Below are 20,962 nucleotides of genomic sequence, written 5' to 3' on the forward strand. Positions count from 1 at the left end.
CCTAATTCCCACCCCAGCAAACAGCAAGTGTGTGCCAGCCCATACAACACCAGCAGGGAGATAAATCCCCTTCTATGGGAGCTCTCCTTTAAAGGAGAAGAAAAAAAAAAAAATAAACCCCACTTAAGGTAAAAAAAAATCCAAAACCCTAAAGAATGAAGGCTGATGTCTCACAGAGCAGAGGAATTGCCAATGGGATGAGGGCAAGAATTCACATCAACTCATATTCTGAATCTAATAATCATCAGAAACAGATACTTCAAAGGAAAATGCAAGAGGTTCTCAGACAGCTTTCACACAGGGCCAGTCTCCTCCTAACCTCCACTTCCCAGATCTGCCTTTCCAATCCACAGCCCCTTCTACCTGTTAAAAAGCAACCTGCCTACACAGACACATTCCTGTTTCCTTCTATTCATTCCAAACACATCAGGCTCCAGTTTCACTGAAGCCCTTTGCTTTAGAGCTGTAATTATTCAGTCCTTCTGTTGGTCATTTTTTACTTGATATTTTGATGAGTTTCATTCCTATGGAGTTAAAGCCAAGGCCATGCCACTAGCCCAGAGTTAGTGTTTAGTGCTGTTGTAAATATATCCAAGGTGTTTGGAATTTTGAACTCAAGAAGAAATTAAAAATTTAAGAGGTAACTTAGGACACTCAAACAACCTTCACTATATTTTGTCCTGACATCACAGAGCAGCTCTGTAATTTGTTATGTATTGCTTTAAGTCATGTAACTCACTTTAAAAGCCAGACTACCATGGTCAGAAGAGTGGTACATAGGAATACAAATGAATTGGGAGGAACTTTTTCCCTGCCAGAGACGGAGCACGACCTCTCTGGACAAACTGGATTATCACCTAGAAGACCAGAAAGAGAACCCCTATATCCTCTTCCCAACTTGATATTGATGTTTGCTTTGTCTCTTCAGCCCAACCTGTAAAATGGAGGCTATTTATTGCTTCCTAAGAAAGCAACAAGTCCTTTATCAGCAGTGATGAGTGATCACAAAGTGCAGTAACATGCTCTTACCCCTGCTCTCAGAACTGGTTAATGCCACAGTAAACACAGTTAAGCCTCACTACCCTCTCCCTGCTCAATGCCACCACATTTGTGCTAAGAAACAATATTTTCCTAAAAGAGAGGTGCAAATGTAAGTCCTAGGATGGAGCTGAAGACAGACAAATGCCCAAGACAGACAGGGACTACCCCAGCTCCCCAGGCAGAGTAGAGAGGCAGGATGGGGAACAAGTCCAAGGAAAGGGAGCGGGTGGGAAAAGTGAGGCTGGGCAGAGACAGCCCAAGAGAGCACATCTGTCAACAGAGAGTGAGCAACACAAAAAGGCCTTTGAACTTCCAACCATTTCCCTGAGCTCGTCCCTCTGCATGGTCACACTGGACATCATCCAAGGTTTCAGCAAAGCTAGGTCTATCGTAAGCCTGCTGTTCCTCCCCCTCTCCCAACTCCTATTACACAGGGAACTCTTTTATAGCAGAGCAGAAGGGGAAAGGGGGAGGGGGAAAAGGGAAGTTTATAAGGTGAAACGCAGGCTGAATCACGTCCCAGTGTCCTTTGAACACTTTGCCCCTGCTTCCTGTGGTGGGCAGGTTGCTTTATACCCAAGGCCAGCAAATGACTGGTGTTCAAGCTCTGGAGCACAGTGTTTGAACAAAACTACTTGTTTCATTAGACAAACTCCTGTTGATGTGGAGAAGCAGAAGGTGATTTTAAAATAAAATTTTAAAAAATACAAACAAAATAAAAATCATGCCACCTACGTTAGAGACAACAGCAGCCTGACCCCCAGCTATACCCACACTTGAGCATGTGTATGATGAGCACAGGCTTATGCACAAACGTGGATTTGTTTGCTGAGATCTGCAGCAAAGTGATCAGGAAGTCCAGAAACCAGAATAAAGGTTGCTCATCCACTCTCAGAAATAGGAGACACTGCATTTTACTAACCACATTTTGCAAATTGGAGTTTCAGAATATGGCACATTGCTTCCAGTTGTGCTGCATAACTGTATTTAATGGATGCTGCTGGTCAAAAGGAAGAAAAAAGAAGAATTAAAAAAGAGTATCAGCACCCAATCTTTCTTAGTCCTTTGATCACAAGCGTTCTGCCCAAGGGGACACTGCATTAATTCTTATGCCTTTTAAATGAACCACACCTATTCCAGGGCCAATAAAATGGTTAAGTATGGCTGCAGATATGGAACTGGTGTCACTTCAAGAGAAACTTGGGGCTCTCATCAGGAGTTCTTAAGTAGTAAAACTTGAAGTTTAGAAGTGAAGTTTCACCTGAGCTCAAGACTGGTGATTAAGTGAAGGGCAGAGGGAAAAAGATTCTTGTAAAGTTTCCATTAACTTCACTAAAATACCTGCAAGACCTTTATCCTTATATCACCTCAAATAATTTTGGTTGATAAGCAGGCTGCACTGATAGCTTGAAGAAAAATGAAGTAAATTCTTCAGTCCCTTTAAATAAAAAAAGTATTTGCACAACAGTGCATGGAGCTAAGGAAGCAGGGCTGTGTCTCAAGGAGCTACACACTTACAGGCTGATTAGGTTACAATGCACACTAAAACTTCAGAGTAAGAAGGAACTACTGGGGGATGGTTACAAGGAGATCTGGTGTATCTTAGGAGAAGCAGGACTATTTATCAGTCCTCAGGCCAAGTTTACTCAGTTGTCCTTTCACCCTTGCCACAGGAAGTAGGACTCATTCACACCACCCAGGACTTCAAAGCAGATGCAGGAGGACAGAATGAAAACCATCCCTCCTCTTGCATGCAGCTTTCCTTAGGGACTGTCCAAAGCAGCTTCTGCTGGCAGGAGGCATCTGAGCTACTCTGTGCATGTGTACCAAGGGCTTCCAAGCCAGACAGTGTCAGCAAACTGGAGAGCTGACACCAGAGAAAATCTATGAAGCTGGCAGGACAGCTGGGAGGTTGCTTATTACTATTATTATTACAGCACTCTGGCTTGTAAACATGATCCAGAGCAGGAAGCAAACATGTCATGGAATAATTGGCTCCTATCACAGCAGGGCTTCAGATTTGCAAGAAAAACAGTTCCTGTCTCAGCCAGGTCAGAAGAGGCAGGACACTCGATAAGGATGGGAAAACACCTATGAGAGGCAGACATTCTGAGGACACCAGTACACGTGGAAATTGCCTGGGGTGTGCAGAGAAAGGGTAATAGCTGAGGAAAAACTTAGTACAACTGACTCAAAATGTGGGAATTTGTTTTATAGTTTGCAGAACATTAAAAAAACAAAGCGAAACAAATCAAAACTAAACCACATATTTTTAAAATCTTCCTCAAAACCGAAAACCTCTAAATCTCACTCAAAAGGAAGATTCCCTGTGCCTGCTCTGCTCTTGTTTTTCATTGCTGCAGCTCCTCACTCACCACCAAGCATCTTGCTTTTTTAATTTTTTTTTTTTTTTACACATAGTGCATTTTAAGCTGTCATTCTTCTACTGAAATAATAGACTAGCAAATTACATCAATATAGAATTTGGTAAACTCCAGTCCACTGTGTCTACAGACACAGATGCAAGATTGAATCTTGACTTGCTAAAGGAACTTTCACATTTCTTCCCACCCCATGTTCTCCTGCTTTATTAGGAGCCCATCAGTTCAATGTTTTTCCAGGATCCTCTCCTTTTCCCAACTAGACAGAACTTTCTCAGGAACTCATTCTTGTCACTGCATTGGCTTACAGTATACATATAAATTGATAAATTGAAGGAAAAGTAGACTTTAAACAAGCATGGCTGCAGCTTTATTTCTCTGGAAAGTTAGGACATTCACAGGAGAAAAGAGAAAATCCCATAACTCTGTAAAATTATCTTGCAGCAGGAAATGTGGGATTCCCTGCAATCACTTGTGTGCACTCTTCTGATCCAGATGTCTATTGGATGGTAATATAATTAATTCCCTCCTTTAAAACTCAGAGCTGTACTTTCATACATAACTGAAAAAATAATCCCATCAGCTTTAGCATCTCAGAAGAGTCAGTGTAGTTGGTTGCACAGACTTAGGTTCATGAGTCAGAACAAACCACTCGGCTCACCACAGCATGAAGAACAGCCTCATGGTTTTTGAGGAATCCCACTTGTAGGCATGCAGCTTGACCTCAAGGAGTGTCTTTGACCTTGAGGTATAGTCAGCAAAAAAGAGAAAGTGGTTTGTAAGTTAGAGAATCAGCAGAAACTTTTAACCTATCCTCTTTTTAGGCAGGTGGACAGCTTGTAATGACCAATTATGAAGTAACAGGGAACGTGTCTGTGCTCTTGGACAGATAATAAGAGTATAAAAGCAAACAGAACTCATGAATAAATTGCTGTTGCTTGATATATTGATGGATTGTGTCAGTCATTTTTATCCACCATCAAATGGTGACCCTGAGGTGATCAGGACCTGGTGAGATGGGATCGAGAACTGTGGACCAAGAACAGATGGAAGTGGAGCCCCACAAAGCATACAGTGGACCAGAGAGCCAGATGGCCCAGGCAGAGAAAAAAACCAAGACACCTTGGAAGAAGGTTGAGCAGCTGGGAACAAAACTATAGAGGCACAAATGTCAGCAGAAGAACAAATGTTTTAAACATTTTGACATGTATTTTGCTAAAGCAGGGAATGAGGAACGCACTTTATGAACACTGCTTGCCTGGTGCAAGCAGAATGAGGTGAAGGCAGATGCACAGACTGCTTTTTAAGAGCAGACATGGGAGGGGGATAGAAAAATCTTGTCTGATGCAGCTACAAAGAGTAATATTGTGGCTAAAGACTCTTCTAATTATTTAGCCTGGTTTTGGAGTCTTTGGGAGATCCTCTATTGAGGTTTTGGTGTCTTTGGGAGATCCTCTGGTGAGATTGACTTTTCTGGTGTCCTGGAGACAGGGGGACCTAAATGCCAATTGTCTACTGCTCCTTATAAAGATTTATTAACTATCCAACCAGTGCCTGTTGCTATAAATGGTACAGATCCTGCAAAATTTTGGAGGGAAGTTTATCATAAAGCACAGGAGGCAGGGAGATAGAGTTAGCTCCAGCATCTTGGTATGCCCAGTCCTCCGAGATGGTCAAAACCCTGAAGATGGGACCCATTTAATTGGAGTGTTATTAAAGATCTACACACCACTGTTATGCTGCATGGTTTCAGCCCTCTTTATCCTCAATCTTTACTTCACATTATTTTTATGAGTGAATTAACCCCTTTTGACTCTCTTAATATCACACAAATCATACTTACCCCTACTCAGATGTTTTTTGAGGCTCAATGGAGGCACATGGTTAATGAAGCAAATCTCCAGTTGCCAGACACTGACCCACGTTTTGGGGCTGGGCCTCCTCAGCTGCTGGGGGAATCCTCCAATACAACTGCCTCAGCTGCATCCTATGGTTTCACAGCAAGGCAAGGAATTGGCATTTCTGGCTATGCAGAAGGTGCCTGGTTTGGGTCACCCTCAGCAGCCTTGGACACCTACAATGCAGAGGCCACCAGAAACTTATGTGTGGTTCATTGATCCTTTGTGAGAGGCCATTGAGAAACAAGTTAGCAACGTTCCAGCTCAGGAGGCACTGATTTTGCAACCAGCAAAGGACAATGCAAATGAGGATTTAAAAGAGTAATTCAGCCTTTACAAAATCCTAGTCTTGTTAATACCATTGAGGCAGCCAGCAAGGTGGGAAAGACCACCCACCAGAGGAATGAACTTGCTAAGACCTTTGCTGCAGCTGTTTGCATCCCGAAAACTTGTTTCCAATGTGGACAGCTAGGACATTTTAAACAGAACTGCCCAAGCCATCCTGGGCCAGGAACAGAGGCAGCAATGTGTTCAGTGGTTCCTGTACCCCCATATGGAAAGCAAGGACACGTTGCTAAACAGTGTCAATCTAAGTTTAATAAAAAGGGTAAGGCATTAACACCAAAAGGTTTTTCAGGAAATGGGAAGAAATGCCTCCACACAACTACTCCCAAGTATATGTGACAGCCTGTGAGCCTGGACAGAAGGAAGCACCAGTGTGGATGTCAACACAGCTGTCTCAGTAACTGTTGATGACAATAAGGTCCATAAGGTGCCTTTAAATGCTTCTGGACCATTGGGATATGGCTTAAGTGCCTTATTACTAGAATGTTCTAGTGTTACCCTGCAAGGATTATTTGTTTTGCCAGGATCTATAGACTGAGATGGAGGGTTTGGGTCAACAGGGGAAGCTCAAGTTTTGGACCCAAGCAGTAACTACTTCTTGACCGAATATGAAATGTATTTTAAAAGCATCTCAAGGCCTCCCCTGTCAAATTACAGTGACAGGAATGATGGATACTGGAGCAGATGGAACTATCATTGCTCAGAAGTGTTGGCCATCTACCTGGCCCACTCTTCCCTCTGCAGCAGTAGCAGGAATTGGAGGCACTATTAGTCAACAGAGTTTGCTCCCTACACAAATCCTTGATCCAAATGGCCAAGTTGCCACAGTCTGTCCATATGTCATCTTAGCCCCCCTAAGCCTATGGGGGTGAGATTGTTTGGCACAATGAGGCCTCGTTTTCAGTACAAACAAACAGGATTTTCCCTAGGGGCCACTGAAAAGAGAGGCTGTCATAAGCCTAGCATTCCATTCCACTGGCTAACATCCAAACCAGTGGATTATGGATGGACCAGTGGCCCCTAACAGCAGAAAAGTCAGCCCCTCTTAAGGATCTGATTAAAGAACAATTGATTTGAGGTCATATTGAACCTTCTCAAAGTCCGTGGAACACACCTGTGCTTGTTATCATCAAAAAGAAGTCTGGTAAATGGCATCTGTTAAGGACTTGAGATGGGTCAATGATGTGATGGAAAGTATGGGACCATTGCAACCTGAGATGCCCTCTCCAGTGCTGATTCCTGCTACATGGGACATTTATATCATAGACCTAAAAGACTGTTTTTTCACTATGCCTTTACACCCTGAGGATGCACAGAAGTTTGCCTTTACAGTGCCATGCATTAACAACAGTGGCCTGGGCAGTGATATCACTGGACTGTATTGCCACAGGGCATGAAGAATGGTCCCACTATTTGCCAGTGGTACCTTGCTCAGGCCTTAGCTCCAGTGCAAGAACCTTTTCCATCAACTTACTGTTATCATTATAAGAATTACATTTTTGTAGCTGCCACTGCTAGCACAGACCTGGAAAGAGTGATACCTGTCCTTACAAAGGCATTAGAGAAGCATGGTCTTCAAATAGCACCTGAGAAAGTTCATCAGCAACTTCCATGGCAATGCCTTGGTGTGAAGATTCTAGATCAAACCAGCCAGCCTCAGCAGGTGATGGTAAATCAGCCAGTACAAACACTAAATGATCTTCAGAAGCTTTTGGGGACAATCAACTGGATCAGACCACTACTGGGATTCATGAACCATTTGAAGGACATCCTACTTGGAGCATTAAAAAGTTTTGGTGACCTTGTTGTATGCTTTGATTCAGACAAAATTTTGTGCTTCTGCAGGGAGTTATGATGATCCCCTTCACACATGTTTAGTAGGATGTCCTTCAGATGGCTCCACAAAACCTTTTGGCATTTATGATAACAAACCCAAGGTGCTCAATCTTACTGCTCCACCAAACATTACACATCTTGTAGACTTGAATTACCATGTCATTCCGTGGAACCCCAGGAATTGGGACTATTGGGAACATTGCCAGCAGAAGGAGGTGCCCATTTTTATTATAAAACAATTCTGGCCTACAAAACGTTAACCCCAAATGCCCCCATTTATCAGAATGGTTCCTCTTGGTGCATGCTGGAAGGGTCTAACTGGAGGTGTGAGGGACATCACATGTGCTCTGCCCCATCAAGTTACCAAGAGGTTTATTTCTTATTTGTGGGACAGAGCTTGGCCAGGAATACCTTCCTGGATAGTTGGAGGACCATGAACTATTGGAAAGCTGGGTATGTTAAGTCCCACAACTAAATTAATATTGAATCACAAACATCATGCTTTGGGGCAAAAAGAGTTAATGAAACATCTTACTATTAAGTGCTTCAGCCACAGATGTAGATAGTATTAGAAATACCACCTTACAGAATTGAGCTGCTATGGATTTCTTTGTTATTAGCTCAGGGTTGTGAGGATTTTGATGGATTGTGTTGTATGGATTTGAATGACAACTCTAGGTCTATCCACCAATGTATCCAGGAATTGATGGGCACTACACAGAAGACCACAGAAGATGGAGGATTTTTTGGTCTGGCCCATCTGCTGGGGTGCTACAGGGTGCATAAGGAGTCTATTGCAGATGGGTCTTCTAATTTTGTGTGTTTTCCTGGTCGTCCTGTTGATAGTGCCATGTTTATTCTCCTGGTTGCAAAGGGCCCTGCAACAGACTATGAACATGGCCTTTATGTTGAAGAACATAAAGTGGGAATTACAGGCATGCAGTTTGACTTCAGGGAGAGTCCTCAACCTTGAGGCATAGCCAGCAGAAAAGAGAAAGTGGTTTGATACCTTGTAAGTAAGTTAGAGAATCAGCAGAAACTTTTAACCTATCCACTTTAAGCTCTAGGCAGGTGGACAGCTTGTAATGACCAATTATGAAATAATATGGAATGTGTCTGTGTATGTGGACAGATAGTAGGAGTATAAAAGCAAACTCATGAATAAATTGCTGCTGCTTGATATCATTTTGATGGCTTGTGTCAGTCATTTCTGTCCACTGTCACTCACTGATTTTTTTAACTGGGCCTTTAATATATTTGAAGCTTGTAGGATAACTTCACCAGGACAATCCAATTCTACAGCTTAATATTTGTATTAAAAACAAATCCACTCACTTCGGACCTGGTATAAATCAATAAATAAAAAATAAATCAAGTTTAAACCAGAGACCTTGTCCAAAATGTCACTCCAACAAGAATACTCCATGCACATCACAGGGGAAGGAAGGACAATCTGGGAACTGACCATTCTCATCTACTGTGTGTAAGCAGCAGTGCTGACTTGTGAGAAGCTTACACTGATTTAAAGTTTGAGTTGCTGTTCCAAGGGGCTCACACCCCACCCCTGCTCTTGCACTTTTTTTATGCTTGGGTCAGTCATCAAACAGAGCAAATGGAAAACTGATCACACAGATGAGAACAGCTTCACAAGGCTCCTGTGTGACAAGCAAAAGGGATTTTAGCAAGCAATCTGCTCTAGCAAAGAGCTTAAACACCATAAAAACTAAGCAGGATAGGAAATAGCACAGACAACTGCTATGAACTTGCACTGCACAGTCAATCTAGTTCTCACAAGCTACCAGTAGTATCACATACCTGGACTTACCATGAGCAGCTACTCAAAGCAAGATTCAGCAGACTTAATGGAATTAAATGTTCCTAGGGCCCCTCTGCTGCAACCTCTCATGTGTGTGCTACAGCCACACACTTCACATTTCTATAGTGCTTTTCTAAGCACTATATATAATGCACATTTCTAAGTGCATTTCTATAGTCTCTCCAGTCCCTTTGCTAACTTTTGCTTTTCTCTTTCCACTAAATTGCACTTAGAGTACTTCTGACTGTCAGCTGAAGAAGTAGTCCTCTTTGTATTTATTCTATTACAATGCAGCACTTTAAAAGGCAGCTCATACTGTAGTCCTTCCCCTTGAGTCACTTTTCTACTCTCTATAAATGAAGTTTTTCATCTTCCCTTCCATTCTGCTGAATCTCCTCTCCCTCTCCAGCTCACCTCTCCCACTGAACTATGGAGACCTACAAGAGTGGAGCCAGCAGAGTGCCCAGGTGGCCAAGAAGGCCAATGGCATCCTGGCCTGGCTCAGGAACAGCGTGGCCAGCAGGTCCAGGGAAGGGATTCTGCCCCTGTGCTCAGCCCTGGGGAGGCCACAGCTTGAGTCCTGTGTCCAGTTCTGGGCCCCTCAGCTCAGGAAGGAGACTGAGGTGCTGGAGCAGGTCCAGAGAAGAGCAAGGAGGCTGGGAAGGGATCCAGCACAAGTCCTGTGAGGAAGGGCTGAGGGAGCTGGGGGTGTTGAGGCTGGAGAAGAGGAGGCTCAGGGGAGACCTCATCACTCTCTACAACTCCCTGAAAGGAGGTTGGAGCCAGGGGGGGGGTTGGGCTTTTTTCCCAGGCAACTCTCAGCAAGACAAGAGGGCACAAGAGGTCTCAAGTTGTGCCAGGGGAGGTTTAGGTTGGACATTAGAAAGAATTTCTTTATGGAGAGGGTGATCAGACATTGGAATGGGCTGCCCAGGGAAGGGGTGGATTCTCCATCCCTGGAGATATTTCCAAAGAGCCTGGATGTGGCACTCAGTGCCATGGGCTGGGAACTGCAGCTGGAGTGGATCAAGAGTTGGACTTGATGATCTCTGAGGTCCCTTCCAACCCAGCCCATTCTATGATTCTATGAACACAAATTGTATTCTGAATGAATGTTTCAACACTGTTTCCCTACGTGTGCTGCTTTCTAGAGTTTGCTCCAGTTTTATTCCTCCCTTTGCCTTGACACAAATGGTGAGCTGAAGAAAAGGCAGAAGAAAAACCCAGTTCCTACATTCTCTGCCTCACTTGGTTGCCTGCCTCTACGTGCTTCCCAACCTCCCGTGCCCCTGAGTAGCAACAGATTGATCCCCACTTTGCACAGCTTCCACTCAAATCCATACTGCCCAGATTTCCTTAAAATACTAGGGATACAACACAGCTTCACTGTGCAAGACCAAAAGGTTTCTGCCACCCAACCCACAAAGAAAGAGACAATGCAACACCTGATGGCCAGGAGAAGAGTGTAAGAACATCCCATGCAAGTAAATGCTTCTCCTCAGAAGACAAAATCCACTTGTATTTGTGATATAAAGACTTCCTGAACAAGAGGTGGCACATACACCTTTAACAGCTCTTGGTGGTTTTATATCCAGGAACGTTTCAAGTTACTTTCTGAGAATGTCTGAAATTTCAGAATCCGTTTTCTGTGGCAAGATCCACAGCCTAAGTATGTGCTTTGTGAATAATCAACTCTCATTAGCTTTGAACCATCTCCTGATAGTTCCTGTGGAAGGTTTTATCCTTCTTGTCCCCAAATCTTACCATGACTTCTCAGCTGAATTTTGCTGAAGTAAAAAGTCGACCTTAAAAATAAGTATTTGTTGTCACAATTGTTACTGTCTCTTTCATGACTTTCCATTACTTCCCCTTAAAACCACCATCCCCTTCCCCCCCAAAAAACACATCAATCCCTTCCCCCCCCCAAAAAAAAATACCACAGAACACGTAAAGCCCAACTCATCAACTTCCCACCCCTGCAAATAAAAAGAACATGAAAAAAAAGGCAAAAACAACCCCAAGCCAACTTCCTATGTGCTCAGCAAGAAACCAGTTTAGTTACTGGATATGCCTTACCTCCCCAAGTCCCTTATTCCTGCTCAACTTCTCCTTTGTCAGCCTATGCAGTTGAGTTCAACCTCCTCTCTCCTGCTCTTTTGAAATTTTAATACTATTTCTTCATTCCTTCATTCCTAGATTCTCATGTCCTCTTCCTTGAGCAATTCAAGTTCTCAGATTTGCACTTTTCTTCATTTGATATAAACATCAAGGTTTTCCTTCCACCTGATCTGATTTCTCCAGCTAAGATCATTTTCTTGCCCCATAACCCTTTCATTAACCACCCCTAAACTAAACAAACCAAAGGTTTGCAGGTTACCTGTTTTTCAATACCCCATTTATCACCCAGTGTCTTCCACACTGCTCACTCTTTGCAAAATTCTAAGAAACCAGAAGTGAGAAGGCAAATTTTTCACCAAGTTGGGTTGAGATCTCCCACACTCAAGGAAGAAGAGATTCTCCAACCCATGAGCTCAAAAGATGAAAAAAGCTCCTTTCCTTACAGCAGTTAAGGTCAGAAACCAGGAAAAGCTGAACAGACATCCAACAGAGGAAGATAAACTCCTCAATTATATTGATTAACAGGAGCCTTAAATCTTCAGCTCTGGGGAAACTTTCAGGAAACGAGTTCCAAGAAATTTGGCCTTTTTTTTCCCCCTCCCTTCAGTTCTACCACAGACTGGAATCCAAAGAGATGATGTAAGAAAACAGCTTGCTCATGGCTCCAGGGAAGGAGTTTTTCACTATTCATCTATATTGTGCTACACTGACTAAGAGTGACACTTCTTATCAGCTCTCATCGAGCTGGCCTTGGCTACACAGATGCTGACAGGATGCAGAAGCTTCAAGGTAACTTCTTTCAGCAGATCCCAAAACCAATGACTTGGGATTACAGTGCTTACCTTTCCCTCCCTTCATAGGGCAGAAATTAGAATGTGACCTTAAAAGGCAGATATCCTCAATACATTTCTTCACACTGTTTATTAATTTTTCATGAATGCTTATATCAAAATCATATAATTTAGTTCACAGATTGCACTCCTGAAAGAGTGGGAAAAACAGAAGTGCCTCTCTCTGCCCCTCCTCTCCCTCTAAAACAGTGACATCCAACAGCCCTCTGAAATTAGCTGCAAAAGGCAGAGTTGGGCTTTCACTGTGCTTTAAGTCAGCAGACACTGGCTCGGTGAGTACTGAAGTCAGTCAGAAGTAGCCATCTACAGATTTAAACATTTGCCATACAAAACCAAAGATATGCCTGTGAAACAGAGAAGCAGCTGCAGAGGGAAAGTTAAGAAATTCAGTTTTCATAAAGACAAGCCAAGAATGGTATTCTTACTGCATCCATCTTCATCACTGTGGTCCCCACAGTCATTGTCTCCATCACACTGCCACTGAGCAGGGATGCAGGTGCATTCACCAAAAGCACTGACAGCACATGTAAAATGGTTACGTCCACAGGAGCATTCACTGCTACTTGAAACACCTGGAAAGAACAAAAAAATAAATAAATTTAAGGGATTCGCCTATTTTACAGTAAAAGCATTAAATACAAAGTGACATCATAATTCTTCTCCGTGGACAAACTATGTATGAGCACACACTCCACTGCAAAAGAAAACATTCACTCCCCTCACACTGCTGCAACAGGAGATCATGCCCTGTGGAGTTTCCTGGAATGGGGCTATTTGAAGGCAACAGCCAAAAAGACACTTGGGAATTCAAAGCTGAAGAATAATTTGGCACCAGTCACAACCAAATGCAAGGAACCCCTGGTATCAGAACTCCTTTTTTGTTTTATAGCCTTCTCCTAGAGCACAATGTTGCTGCTGCTCCACTGAGTTCTTACACCACAACAGAAGGGATAGCAAAGATGCTGCTTAAGAAGTATCTGGGGTCTTCTCCAGACCCTGAACTTGCTAGATACAAACCTTTTATGTGTCACTGCTTTACAAATTTCATGAAAGAAAAAAAAAACAAAACTTTTTCTTCTGTAGAGATTACACTGTGACGTTGTCCTGTCACAGAAGAACATTTGACATAAATGACATAAACTGACATTTACGAAAGCAAGAGAACAGGATTTTTAACTCTACAAACTAACCAAGAGAAAATGCAATCCAAATGTCAATATATTATCTCATAATAACCATGCTTTCCAGCCTCAAATTAGCTTAAGGAGCTCCCAGCCCTTTTCTCCCCTCTCAAACTCCAGTACCATACTCTGCACATCTCTTGACTGTGACCCCTGTGCAAATGCAACTATTTGTGATATTATCCCACACATTCTCTTAATAAAACTCTGCTTTGAGAGAAAACAGGTTATAGCCCACCTCTTAAAGAGGTCATACCTGAACTTCTGTCTGATGTTATCTGGACAATCTATATAACCAATGCCACTGTTAAACCAATTATTATTCTATCAGTCAACAAGCCCCTCAGGCTAATCTGTAACTGGGTTCTTTATGCATGGTTCCTTCTTTCTCCAACTCAAACAAACCTAAACTCTGAGGTTTTAATCTCATTTGTTACATCTAGTGTATCTCTGATGAATCATCAGCTGTACCTACCTAAGGGTTAAAAAAAAAACAAAAACAAACAAAACACACACAAAAAACCCCCCACTCAATTTCCTAATTTTCCATTGCAACTGAGAAAAGTAGTATCTGCAAAATTTTATTTACCTATTCTGCAGCTCTCTTAATAGGAGAATTCCCTCCAGTGAAGACATCCACTTGTGCTAGCTAAGATTTAAGTGTAGAGGGAATGCATCCCTTCCTTGAGGAACAATTAATTCCATAGGAAGTTTCTTCTGCAATAAATGACAATAAACGTTTCTTCTGCATTAAATACCTACATGGCAGCCTCCAAGGCCTTGCTACAAACTGTTTTCCAGCCACATCCACCATCTGCTCAGCTGGGCCAAGGAAAAATGGGTTGTGGAATCTCTCTTCACAGGTTGGGTGTTAATCACCTTTTATTTAGTCCCCCACCTCCACTACAAGTTATCTTTAAAAGGTTTAGTAGAAAACATACATCTCAAGAGCAAGTGGCCAGGGTCTGGTGTAAGAAGGGAAAGAGGAAGATAAGGTAGATAAACAGCAGTGGTCAGATCCTCAAAGGCATGGCCAAGCCAAAGGCTGACTCAAAAAGACAGCAAGTGGATGGTCAGAAGGCAAAAAAAGCAGCACAGACATCCCCAAGGAAAAGTAATGCCTCACCTGTGCAACACACTCAATTATTACAAATAAACACAATGAAATTCCTAAGAGTCACAAAACTCCCCAAAAAAATCCAACAGGTTCCTTCAAACTGCCAGCAAACTCAGGAGAAACCACCCCCTGGTGTTGCCCTACCATGATTTAGAAAGGGTAGATTTAGAAAGGCAGAACCAGCTGTATATGGTATCCAAGGCAGCTGCTGTTTAAATCTCTTTTTCCAAAGCTCTTAAATCACTTATTTAAATATCTTTTTTCCATTTTTCTACCATTATCCTCAACAATGCTCCAAAGGACTTGTTGCAGTTACTTTAAGCTCCAATACCCCTTCCTGCTGGAGTACACCACGAGCATCATCATCCTCTGTACCCCCAGAAAAAATACAAAAATACAAAACCTCTGGTGACTCTATCTTGCCCAGGATTTACTGTACCTTAGAGCTGCTTCACCGACAGGAAAGGATCACCTAGCAAGGCAACCAATCTTAAACTAGGGGAATATATTTAATAATTTTTTTCTGAATCAGCACAAACAGAAGAGTTGTGGAAAAAAGTAAAAGCAAGTTATTTGGCTCCTGCCTAGCAAGCATGGAAGTAGAGCTCTGCAACACCAGAGACAGAATCAGTGCAGCTGCCTCTATCTGCAAACTGCAACTTAAACTACTCTATTGTCAAACACATGCTTAAAGATACATATATTAAGATTAAAAATATATATACACACACACACATTTACTGAATCTGTTCTTCCAACCTCATTAAAATTCTTATGTCCAACCACCTCTGGTTTGTATTTTCACCATGCTATAGAAAGTGCTGGAAGCTGAAGGACACATTATGACCCTGCTACCACCACTCTCTCATTTGCACTGACCTCAATCTGCAGTATTTTGCTCAAATAGTCCAAGTTGTGACCTTTGTGAGTCTCATGCTTTGCAGTTTGTGACCTTCAGGTGAAAGTAACCTCCTAGTCACTAAATTATGCATTTTACAAACCCCAGTTTACACTAGTCTTGCACTAGGACACGTAAAGCACATCACTGTGGGGAGAGCACATTATTTCTAGCATAAAAGCTCCAGGGACATTACCATGTAACTGTATCTGTAACAGCAGAGGGCCAGGAAGGATAAGAATGAAAAGCATGATTTCTCCACCTCCTTCAAAGACAAGTGGAAGTAGCACATTTGGTGAGAGGAGCCTTAACTCAAGACTTACTTTTTAATGTCAGTCTCATTAAACATAGGGAGAGTGAGATGGGTGACTAACCAAGCATGTATTAAGGTGGAATATAAAGCTCCAGGATCACATTTCAGCCCCAGTTAGTCAGGGGTCCAGGAACAGGATGGAAGTCAGCACTTGCTGTTCAGGCAACTGGACCAAAAAAAAAAAAAATAAAAAAGCATATCAATTTCTGCACCTTTTTCTGAAGCCAGAAAAATGAGAGGTACCTCTGGCCTGTGACTTCTCATCACACTGCAGACTTGGACATTTTATCAAACCTCTGTATTCAAAAATTGTTTCACTTATGCACTTATGAGGTATTTCAACAACACAATACATACAAAAAAATACATAAAAGCTCAACAGATGCATTGCCAAGTGCTGATCTGCCATCATGCACCTTCCCCTGCCTGTCTTGATGTGACCACCACTCAATTTTCCTACTCCCTCACTTGACAATGGGTACAAGCAACCAAAAAAAAATCTTTGCTGTCTGGAGTTTGGTTCCCTCCAGATGCAACAGCAGCAGGATCCAGTAACCAAACAGTTATCATTGCAAAGTATTATACAAACAGCCTCCAGATTTTAAAAACAGGAAGCCAGTCTAAACACAGGCCTCATACTTAACATCTGCCATCACCTTAAATTTAGCATGGTATGCTCAGTTTCTCTGGATTCCCTCCAAATACCATCCCATCTTTATGTTTATCTGACAAATTAAACATCTCCTGAGGGAGGGTGGGTTCCCACCCCCTTTCCTCACCCTTAAAAAAAGACAGATCTTTGTAATTTTATGTCTAAACTTGGCAAAACAGTTATGTCATTTCTGACTGAAAAACAAAAGTCAATAATCATCCTGTTATTCCTGCACATTTTTTTTTTGGGGGGGGTGGGTGGGAGGGGTTGCTTAATGAAGAGTTGTTACTCTGCTGGGTTTTTCCCCCCCCCCCCTCTCAGCCTTTCATTGGGCCAAATAATACAGTCCATCAAGAAAAACCTAATATACAAAGCTCCATTCTCCTGATTTGGTCACAGAGCTATTAAATAACAGTCCTGTATTTGCCACATATTCACAGAACCACTGACATTACAAAGGAAGTGTAAGTAGACAGAATAATTACCAAACTGAACTCTGTAGCATTTGTTTTGATAAGGACAGTGGATTTCTAGGGAAGACTGAAAACACTGTTCAAGTGCTGATGGCATGGACTTTTTTTTTTTTTTTTTTTTGCAAAAGGAGAGATGCTAATTCTGTTTTCAGTAAAAATAACGACAGATGGCAGCTCTTACCACTATTTTTGTAGCAATTCAGCCTTTTCCAGGCTGTTGCTTCAACATGGAATCATGTAACAGTCCAGGTTGGAAGGGACCTCCAAAGATGACCTGGTCCAACCTTACATGGGAAGGAAAGTGTAGATGAGGTGGGTTTTGAAAACCCAGAGACAGGGAGTCTGTGTGTCCCTGGGTGAGTAGTTCCAGTAATTTATTGTTCTTACTGTAAAAAAAAAAAAAAAAAGTCTTTCTTCTATTGAAATGATCACTGCTCTCCAGGGTCCATCAGCTCTGCCAGGCCCTGGAAGCATTCTAACAATACCAGAGTTTTCTCAGTGTCCCATAATATGGGTGAAGTTTCCTCAAATGGATGCTGACCAAGAATTCTGGTCAATACCATGCTGCCTTTCCATATTTTCTTTTTTTCCAGGTACCAAGAAGTAACTACATGTCCTGGTTTGGGATAGATTAGAGGCACTTCCACACCATGCCACCCTGTTAGTTCTTCCCTTCATCCTAAACCAGAAAATCTTAATTTTTTTTGAGGAGTAGGATTAAATTCACAGCCACCAATTTCCTTGCACCATCCTGCAAGTCTGCCTGTACCTGTAACACAGGGTAGCACAGGTAACCATGACCAAGCATCCAGCTAGTTCCATACTGCAAGGAAAAGAGCAACAAGAGGTTTAGAAAACCCTGAACTACAGAAGTGTTTGGCATGATCTACAGTTGCAGACTGTTCACCTCAGAATCAGAAGCCTCAGAAAGGAACAACCACTCTTTGGATCCAGGACTAATAGATGGATCTGAGTTTCTTCCCCTCCACCAACAGGCACCTAACACTGCATTTCATGCCCTTCAGAAGACCTTCAGTAAAAGGCAGGTATCTGGCTGCAACCTCATTACTACAAGAGACATAATGAAAAAGATGACAAAAACAGCTCCCACAGTTTTAATCCTCCCATATCAATCTCCCCAGCAGAAAGCATAAGTGGATATTGAAGAGGTGTGAAAACAGAGTGCAAATATTTGACAGTTACAGTGACAAAGAAGGAAAAATAGAGGATAGTGTATAACTGGAATAGAAATAGTGGAATTAAAAGGAAAATGAGAGAAAGTAAATCCTAATAGTGACAGGCATCAGGCTATGATTTCACACTCCCCCAGGGAAAGCGTAGAAGGCTATTACCAGAAGCATTTTAGGGCAAAATATTCTGATGGTTACTACAAGTTTGTTCTATCTTCAATGCTTTTCTTTTCTTCCTTCTGTATTTTATGAACCCATGAGCATCCAACTTGCTTATTTGGGGTTAAAATCAGTGAATTCTGTAGCAGAGCCTTTAATAGCCTCCAACACCTTGCATACCTGTTGTTAGAAGACCTGTATCATATAACATTTTCTTTCCTTACCCTCTTGCAGGCCAGGCTCATTTTGCACACACACATCTTGATGAGACCTCAGACATTTCAGATGGCCTTGAGCACAGTTCCCTGGATACACTTTCCTCTTCATCCAGCACTTCCCAAAGTACTTTTATAGCAAAGCAGCTCAGCTTTCCTTGCTTGCCCATCTTGAGGGTAAATGAAAATTTTGGATTCCTCTCTCTTACCCAAATAGCAGTTTCCACTGAAGGGAAAGTACAGTTAATCCAGCTTTAGAAGAGGGATTTGCTGACCATTGTTTAAGCCTGGAGCTCTGCTGGCAGGGACAGCAAAGGCAACATTAAAGCACAACAGGCTGATGTCAGAAGGGGCACCATGCACCGATAAAAGCCAACATTTTTCTTTTTTTTTTTTTTTCCTTTTTTTTTTTCCTTTTTTTTTTCTTTTCTTTTTTTTTTTTAAATTTACTCCCACTATGGAGGCATCTGAAACAGTTCTGACTGCGTTACCACATGGTCTCCAAGTATTTTTTTTTTTTTGCCTGCCTAGGGTAAAATTAACCTTCCTAGGAAGAGCAACCCAAAAAATTTTCAAAGCTTTCAGCAGAACTGTTTCAGTTTTTGGTTTGGTTTTTTTTTTGAGGAAGAGTGTGCTGGTGGTAAGGTTAAAGGAAAAAAAGTTAAAAAAGAAAAAAAGGAAAAACCAAACCAACCAACCAACCAAATTTTTAAAAAGCAAAAAAAAGACAGAGAGATGGAAGATGCTACAGCTTTTTGGTGAGTATTGTGTCTACTTTGTCAGCCTCTAAATGAGGATGAAACTTTCCCAGGCTTAGAGCTTCCCCTCACAGCTTGCAGCAGCAGAGATAATTCAGTCCTGAGCCAGGTGGTTCTCAATTAAACACAGGGATGACCAAAGGTCTACGGAGGGGCACACTACCAAGGACAACCACTCCATTCTCATATTAAACTGGACACCTATCCAGGTTAGACCTGAAAAATGGTACACTTGATATGTCCATGAGAAACAGGAAGCATAAGGAAGAGAAATTCCATAGGGCACCTGCTCATTAGGACCTAAAGAAAATAAGGATTGCAAAAAAGTGCAAATTGTGTTAGTGTTTGGTGGGATGGGTGTGCATGAGGCAGAGACTGCAACAGAAAATGTCTTTTCAGAAACACCACACAGGTCCAAAAACAAAATAACATCGGTCTCTGAGGCCCAATTCTGCTCCCACAGAAGTGGAGACAACCAACCCCACTGAACATTTCCTCCCAGGGAATAGGAAAGCATTTATATAAACACCCATCGAAAAAGAAAGTCTGAAGAAGGATTTGATTTGAGCATAAAGAGACCCAAAGATCAAGAAGCAATTGTTACACTGACTTCTCCCATATCCTCCAAGTCATAAAGGAACATCTTACAATAAACAACATGATTATGAGGTCTCTAATAGTCCTAACTCCATATCTTCTAGGGCATTTTACAAAATTACTTTTCCTACTCTGGAAGTGGGGATGTTGCTGTTACATCAGCACAGGGTATTAATGTTAAAGGTTTAATGTGTATTTCTGTATATCCAGAGTAATTGAGCAGAAGGTATAGCTGAAGGGACAATATTATTGCCATGAAATTCTAGTCAAGTTAAATTAAATTGGCTGAGGTACCAGCACACAGATAAAAAAAACAAAAAAACCCACAAACAGCTGAAGGATTATATAAACAAATAACAAGAGAAATGGCAACAAGTCAAGCTGCAAGGGGTTAAGATGGCTGCTTGGTATCATAGGAATCAGCATTAGATCCAGTCCCATTAAATAACTTCATTAATGCTCTGGAAGAGAGAGAAGTATCATGTTTAAGGAGCCTGCAAATGATACCAAAATAGGAAATATTATTCCACAAACCCTAGAAAGGAAAAAGGACTAATACAGAAGGGACCTTAGAAGGTTAGAATTATGGGCAGAAAATTAAGATTCACTTTTTTTTTTTTTTTTTTAAGCTAGCACATCTGGTGGAAAACAATTGGAAACAGATCCTTGAAAGAAAAGAAAATTCTGGGATGCAGCAATGCCTGGAGAAATCATGCAGCTATAAGAAAATATCAGATAGCCACTCATTTGTGATATAACACAATATGGCCAAAAGCTACCTGTGTGTCACATCGTGGAGAAAGCCACTTCCTCTCTGTGCAAAACTGGGGTACAAGGTGGAGTTCCACTCTGAGGATGATATAAGCAAACTAAAGAGCATATTCTAACTATAGCAACAAAATGCTTATTAAAGGTGTGTTATGGCCCACTGCTCCCACTTGAATCTGTTTGAAGCCTGAACCAACATGACATTTTTTTTTCCATGCTGCCTATTTAGTTCTTAAAATCCGACAAAAGGCAATGACTATCAGTTCTGTGCCTTTTTTTTTTGTTTGTTTTTTTCTTCTTTTTTTAAATAGGACTTTTATTATCCCCTGTTTCCTGAGCAACCTCTCAGTTGTTT

At 41.8% G+C, this 20,962-nt stretch overlaps 1 protein-coding gene across 2 annotated transcripts in view; it reads right to left on the bottom strand.

Moving 5' to 3' along the window:
- LRP4 (LDL receptor related protein 4) overlaps nucleotides 1-20,962 on the bottom strand; it is an 85,389-nt gene that overhangs the window by 34,000 nt on the left and 30,427 nt on the right. For both annotated transcript variants that reach the window (XM_071744826.1, XM_071744825.1), the window contains exon 2: nucleotides 12,712-12,858. In XM_071744826.1, the coding sequence (XP_071600927.1) occupies nucleotides 12,712-12,858 (147 nt within the window). The remainder of the gene's footprint in view (nucleotides 1-12,711; nucleotides 12,859-20,962) is intronic.

The sequence above is a fragment of the Heliangelus exortis genome, chromosome 5 (assembly GCF_036169615.1).
Source record: "Heliangelus exortis chromosome 5, bHelExo1.hap1, whole genome shotgun sequence".
NCBI lineage: Eukaryota > Metazoa > Chordata > Aves > Apodiformes > Trochilidae > Heliangelus > Heliangelus exortis.